The sequence below is a fragment of the Urtica dioica genome, chromosome 7 (assembly GCF_054948205.1).
Source record: "Urtica dioica subsp. dioica isolate 48M chromosome 7, U.dioica_male_clone48M_v1_H2, whole genome shotgun sequence".
Lineage (NCBI taxonomy): Eukaryota > Viridiplantae > Streptophyta > Magnoliopsida > Rosales > Urticaceae > Urtica > Urtica dioica.
The window spans coordinates 19,050,820-19,057,667 of record NC_142762.1 but is presented as its reverse complement, the minus strand read 5'-3'; the positions used below and the strand labels follow the sequence as shown (position 1 = coordinate 19,057,667).

General features: G+C 34.7%; 1 protein-coding gene across 8 annotated transcripts; it reads right to left on the bottom strand.

Annotated features, from left to right (window-relative positions):
* Positions 1–374: 374 nt before the first annotated feature.
* Positions 375–4,416, bottom strand: LOC149390312 (uncharacterized). Of its 8 annotated transcripts, XM_089621297.1 has the most exons (12): positions 4,223–4,414; positions 4,024–4,122; positions 3,889–3,937; positions 3,112–3,175; positions 2,781–2,886; positions 2,560–2,596; positions 2,350–2,444; positions 2,134–2,199; positions 1,403–1,464; positions 858–965; positions 736–771; positions 375–645 (listed from the first exon to the last, which is right to left on the bottom strand). In XM_089621297.1, exons 2-6 carry the CDS (start codon positions 4,095–4,097, stop codon positions 2,560–2,562), a joined length of 330 nt encoding a protein of 109 aa, XP_089477423.1. In that variant the 5' UTR covers positions 4,098–4,122; positions 4,223–4,414; the 3' UTR covers positions 375–645; positions 736–771; positions 858–965; positions 1,403–1,464; positions 2,134–2,199; positions 2,350–2,444. The 8 variants fall into 8 exon arrangements, 5 of the variants coding, with proteins under 5 accessions (XP_089477423.1, XP_089477427.1, XP_089477425.1 ...); XR_016300344.1 differs by having other exon boundaries at positions 2,781–2,845; positions 3,355–3,937; positions 4,024–4,415; XR_016300345.1 differs by lacking the exon at positions 4,024–4,122 and having other exon boundaries at positions 4,223–4,411.
* Between the last annotated feature and the right edge of the window lie 2,432 nt (positions 4,417–6,848).

The following is a 6,848-nucleotide window of genomic DNA, read 5'->3' as shown; positions in this document are numbered from 1 at the left end:
CATCTATTGCACTGGAGTCTTATCTCTTTGCCTACGACTCCAGTTTTTTCTGTTGAAGACTACATCTTTAAAATGTAGTTGTTGAAGTTAAGAGTGCATAAACACTACAACTTTAGAAAGTAGTTTTAATTAATTGAATTTGACTGACTACTGTGTTTTTGTGTCATCTATTGCACTGAAGTCTATTCTATTTGGCTATGACTACAGTCTTTTCTCTTGAAGACTACATTTTTTAATTGTAGTTTATATTCATGAAATTATATTTTAACAATATAGACTACATCTTATTTATGTAGAGCAATTTTTTAAAATAAAAATATATTTAAATAAATATAAAATTAAATACATAAATGAATATCTAAAAAAACACATGATATCCAAATAAATCTCATATTCCATTAAATCATCAATCAATATCATTATAGTGTCATACAAATAAAATTCATGTCTAATTTATTGCATACTTGGCCAAACAAGCTATTAAGCATGTTTTGATATCAGTTCATTAGCATGCAAAATTAATATACCCATTCACATGAAAAAAATAATTAAACAAAACGCAATAAAATTTCACCGGGGAGAGTGGCTGGACCGGACGACATAAAGTCTAATTCCCTCTGTGAGCTTTTTATCTTGGTCGCCAACCTTGAGAGCAGAGAATCAAAGAAACCATATCAAAAACAAGTTATGACATAAAAGCTTAAAACAAACATTTATTAAAAAAAAAAAGAATACCAGATTGACCAAGTACTTCCTCACCAACCTCTTGATCTAAGTGGGAAAAGTGTTAGTGAAAACTGAACCAATATGTACAGAGTCACACACTCATACACACAAACCAAATGAGTAAAGCTTACCCCAAATTTCGAGAGACGTCACAGCACTGTAAATCTTCCCTAGAACGTTGCTCGTCGATCTCAGCCAAGTCATTTCTTCATATCTTCCTCGAGAGCCTGCATTGCTGCCTATTTTCCTCCAAGGACAACAATCAATTCCCAGAATTATTTCTTACAAACTTAAGCACAGAAAATATACTCAACTATTGTTCAGATACTAAGAGTGATAAAGCTGTCTTTGCTGCCTATTAATCATGGTCACAGAGTATGCCCACCAAAAACGTTCGATAGCATTATTAGAATCTAGTTCGAAAAAAAAAAATCCTCGTTTAAACATAAAAATTATGAACTTTCTACCGGCCATCTCATATAGATCTGTTCTTTTTTCATACTTTTCAACACTCAAAACCATTAAAGCTTTTAAATTTCTCAAGTGCGTACTCAGTCTTTACCACAAAACCAAACAAAATATCATAAAAAGAACACACAAGATTTAAATTTCAACATTTGATCGAATCTCGGATTGAAACACAATCACATCAAAATGTAATGTAAATAAAATGTACATCGAGGGTATAAGGTCATTAGGGATGCATGAAAACACGTCTTGGTAGATAATTGAGTTTTCCTGTGGCAGGAAAATAAAATTTAGACATGGAGAAGATAAGAAAAGGACACAACTAAGCTAACTTGGCAAATTTCATAAATGACAGCTGTAAAAAATTTATGTCTCTACAGAAAAAATGGGAGCTACAACAATAATTCAAATCCCGTGGTTATAAATGTGCTTGCCAGAAAGCTTTAATTGCTATTCTAATGCTGTCCACGATGTAACCGTATATTTTCCCAAAATGCAATGTATAGCCATTAGGGGTTTTAATTAAAAACTTGGTCTATTCAAATATTATTTTAACTTATCCATGTTTATTATTATTATGAATTCAAGGTTTTATGTCAACTAGGGTTTAGTTACTTTATTTCAAAATTTTCCTTAGACTTACGAACAAATGAGTCTCCCTTTACTAGCAAAATAGCCTCCAACCAATTAACTTAATCTCTCTAAAAACTAGAAGCTATTAGGTTCCATGGAGATTTGCATTCATAAGTATTTCTTGTTAGCGCTAATTCATCACAGCTTCTCGTATCACGAGATCAAAATCCTGGGTTCATACCACTGTGATATCCATTTTCTTAAATGATGGGTATAGTGAAAAATGATTTATTTATTAAAAAGTTCAAAAACTTGTGGAAAATAATTCAAACTGATCTAAAAAATAAAAATAAAAACTGATCTCACCTTTGCAGTTGCTACCCACAGATCCTTGTATGTTGTGTCTGATACAGGATCACTGATTTGATTTATCTGAGAGGAGTCCAGGTTTTTGGAATGTCAATTTCATTATCTACGACTCTTAAATAGGACCAAATCAAGAGAACTAAACGTTTGTCTGTATAACAGAAAAATAAAATGTTGTTGAATAGCTATGAAGGTTCAATCAATATCAAAACCAACCTCTCCTGCATGTAGACCCAAGTGTTCAGCCCAAAAGGAACATCGAAGACTATACGCGAATTTCCCTGAAACGCTATGGCTCCTTGTCGTTGTGGCTGTTCGTACAAACACACGAACACACGTAAACTCAGAATGGTTTGTAAGAGTGAAGAGTTTGGTTCTGCCTTTTGAGCTCTTATTGGACTTAAGTCCCTATAGGATATTACTTACCTATTCTAGATGTGCCTTCCAAAAGACCCCGCAAAACCTGCGACACAAATACAAGCTGTGAGAACAAAGCCGGGCTCGAGACCCAACATGACCATTTCACATTAAGGCTAACTTCAAGGAAATTAGATAGAACGATTGACTATCAATTAGTATGAAGACTAAATTTGAATGAACAAAAGTAAAGGCCTTACAATTGCACGACTTTACAATTAGTTGACTACCTTGCTGTTGGTCTATCTATCTGATCTCTATCAGCAACGTTAAAGACAAAGACGCCATTGCAGTCCTGTTCTCCAATTTTGGTTAAGTCAACAAAATATCTTGGTCCTACACAATAAAGTCGAAATTCACATCCCAATACCTGACCAAACTCCACAAACTTCAGGAACCCTAACTCAAAGAATTTCAGATCAAGAACAACAACAAACCGAGCCCAATCTAACCCATATACCACGAAAAATCACTGAACAAGCAAGAGAAATCCAAAACCCCTAATTTCTAAACCTAAATCGAACTAAAAGAAAGAAGAAATTTTCAAATAGAAACTCCTACCTCTTATTAATGAACGAACCACGGACTCTTTGTCTCTCCTTAACCAGAAATCCGCGCTCAAGACCTTGTAAAGAAATGAAACGGAGCCATAGACTAAGATTAGACGACTAACTCACGAAATAAAATTTGAGATCAGACCTTGTTAAAGAAATTGCTTGAACAGGGCCTAGTCTTCCACACATAAAAAAAAGGTGACGTAAATAAACCGAAACCCACAATAAGAAATATATGGTTACCAGATACCTTTACATGGATCTTTGTATCAAACATCTTCCTCTGGACCTTTGATACTCAAGAGAATGAAGAATCGAATGCATGGCCAATAACACACTGAAGTTCACACATTGCATAGCAAATTTCCCAAAAAAACAAGAGAGTATGTTTACCTTGCGCACAAACAAATAATCTCCTCTCATATAAGAGTTTCGCCACCTCACAGAATATACTCAAGTCCAACCATATGATAACTCAACCAGTGGAAATCATTCATCACAAAAAAAAAAAAAAGCCTAAACCAGTAACTCGTGAGAATCAGTTTAGCACCAACAGGAAGCCCAACGTCTAGGAAACATTTACGAATTAATATAGGGAGACACATCCCATCCTCGATAGTTCAACTTAACATATAGAAAACAAAAAAACTAGTACCAGTTGCTAACATAACCAAAATTATCCTGAGAGAAAAAAGTAAAGAGCAGCTAATATACCCTCCCGAAATATACACCATCCCAAAATAGAAGCCTACTGTAGAGCCAATACCAGCGTAGGAGCCCTTACACGTAACTGACTCAGCACAGAAGAGTCGCGAGAAACTGAGACGCAATCCCTGAAAATATCAATACCATATAAATTCAAACCACTGATCAATTGCACAAACATCCTGAAATTTTAAGCCCACAGAAGAACTAATACCAGAGAGAGAAACCCTGACATACAAGTGATTCACCACAGAGGGAATCCCTACAGAGAAACTGAGACGCAAGCATCTAAAAACCGTGTAAATTCAAACCACTGATCCATTGCACAACCAAATGTCATGCTCGAAGGGAAAGAAACGAAGATGAACGAAGGAAAAAGAAAGACGAAGAACAGAGGAAGGACAAGATCTCACCAACACAAAGTCCGGCGACGCTCAACCCTCACTTACTCGCTCGCTCTCTCTAGCTCTCACTCTCGGAATCTCTCTGGCTCGCTCCCTCTAGCTCTCTTTCTTTTTTATTTTTTTTTTATTTTTGATGTTTTTACGGTGAAGCAAAGAAAATAAAGAAAATATTCAATTTGTCTAAGTGAATATAGTGTTGTTTCTATACTTGGGCAAATTTGAAGATTTCATACACTGTTTTAAACAAAATTATTAGTGGGAAATTTCCCTCCACACTTAATTAGTAAAATTTTGTTAATTTTTTATATTTTAAGTAGTACAACTCCATCTTTACCTTTGACTGTAGTGTAAATGTGCCAAAGTTTGTGGGAAATTTCCCTCCATTTTAAAATGGTGAAATTTTGATCATTTTAAATTTTTTTAGTAAAACCACTACTTTTTTATATAAGCTGTAGAGAAAAGTAGACCATTATCTACAGTTTTATATTCGACTAGAGTCTAATATAGGCAAAAAAAAAAGGTGACCGTAGTCTGTATTCAAAGACTCGCTAAACTGAAGTTAAAAAAAAAAAACAGTAGTTGTATCCCATATTTCTGGTAGTGTTTACTGAAGAGTTGAAACAAGTTTATGATTAGTCTTTTGGTTTAGGATTTAAGTTTGTTTAAGTTTTTAGGATGAACAAGACAAGAAAAATCCAAAGATGTTATGAACGAAATGACACTTTACTCCTTCGAGGGAAGGCCGCAACGAGTCTCCTTTCATAAGTAAATGACTCATCATTAATGCATAGCCAAGATGTCAATACATTATATTTGAGTAGCCACCTTATAAAAAAGTTTGATCACTCACATCGTTTCGCAGGGCCTCGAGGGAGGATTACTAGAGATGGAGTCTAAGTGTGTAACCAACCACTTAGTCCAAAAGATCGACTTTGAAAAACAATCCAACGAAGGGAGGCCTTGTCTCATTGTCTCACTCTCGGACGTAGCTCATTGAGAAATGATCAGAGCAAAGCGCCGTTGAGTACTCTCATTTAAGAGAGGGCCACAAAGGTGACTCTTAGTCTAGCGACAATTACACTTTTCATTAGTTTTGGGGATCGTGGGTTGTAAACAACAAGTATAACCCTCCCACTTAGTTTTTAGAAAAGGCACATCGTCTCTAATACATTTCGGAAACATGCTTTCCTAGTGCTTAGAGAGATAGAGTGGACTTCTAGAAAGGAATCCTAGATCTTCATGTTCAAGGAAGAGCAGTGTTAGTGTATAAAGGCACAAGGTACATACTCGGACATTTACCTATTTTCTATTCGGGAAAGTGCATGAGGGAAGTGTGAACTTCAACTCACTCGAACACTTGAAAGTTTGCGATTACACATCTTTATTTTTCCGCTCGTCTACGAGGAGACCTCCCACTCAAATTTTCAAGAGCATATAGATTTTGAACATATGTGATATAGATATAGTTTTGAAAATATTTTGAAAAACATATATGATTTGGATGACAAAATATTTTCAAGTTTGAAAGTGAAAACAGTTTTTCAAAATTCAAATTAGTTTTGTAAAAATTCAATTCAAGTAAATTTTTCAAAAATCAAAACATTTTAATCTTTCACATTATGTTTATCACCTTATGACAAATAATTTTTCTCATAGAAATTTTCTTATTAGAGTTCTATAACTCATGGAGTTGGGTCCGAAATCCGGAATTAAAAAAAACTTGACTTTCGGAACAGCCGCGTACCTCGGAGTAAAATCGCCATAACTGGAAGCTCCGATGTCTTTTTGACCTAAAACTAATTGCATTGGAAAGATGACAAACATATTTTTAATTTGATTCAAGAATCATTAAATTTCAAATTCTGAGTAGAGAGTTATGCCACTTTTACTGCGGGTTTTTCTCAAGCTCGAAGAAAACTGGAAATAATTAATGTTCGGACTTGAGTGCAAAAGAATCGAGTGTAACAGAACGTTTTAGAGAGTAGTTAAAACTTTTATATGTGTTTTATTAACATGGTGATAACATATTATAAAAGTAAATAACAACAACCATAAAATAAATCGAGTAAATAAACGAAACTAGCAAGACAATATAACTAGTCACAAAATTACCCGAAATTTTCTCAAACTTTAAAACACGTTTTTCATTATAAAAAATTAAAAACTTTTAGAACCGATTCAAGCTCATACTTTTAATCACATGTACATGATTATCTTTGACCATAGCTCTGATACCATTTGTTGGAATTGATCTAGGGTTAAGAAAAGATTTAACGCTTCGAGCAAGCGGCGGGAAATAAAAATTTTCTTTTAAACAAGTAAAACGATTTTACTAACCTGGACAAAGAGCAAGCACATGTTATTTTACTAACCTCATTCCACACATTTCATTCATCCAAGTTTAAGAGATCTGAGAGAGTCTCTCTCTAGAACTTTGGCCGCCCCTCTCCTCTCTCTCTCTAGTCAATTTCGTTTTATTGTTTTGGCACCTAGGTCCTCATTTGACCTAGTGTTTAGCTCTGCGACTTCAAGACTCGTTCTTAAGTCGTAGTGTTTAAAAGTGCCCACTCACTGATTCCTTTTATTTCGAGTGGTTTAGTGATAGAAACTATCGTGGTTGCTCGAGGTGCCGAGG

Bases quoted from the DNA above. Each gene is read 5' to 3' on its own strand.
- LOC149390312 (XM_089621297.1), bottom strand. From the start codon at position 4,097: ATGCTTGCGTCTCAGTTTCTCTGTAGGGATTCCCTCTGTGGTGAATCA. The intron at 3,938-4,023 runs GTATTAGTTCTT...TGATATTTTCAG, and splicing joins TGTCAGGGTTTCTCTCTCTG to GGATTGCGTCTCAGTTTCTC. The intron at 3,176-3,888 runs GTAAGGGCTCCT...TTTCTTTACAAG, and splicing joins CTGTGCTGAGTCAGTTACGT to GTCTTGAGCGCGGATTTCTG.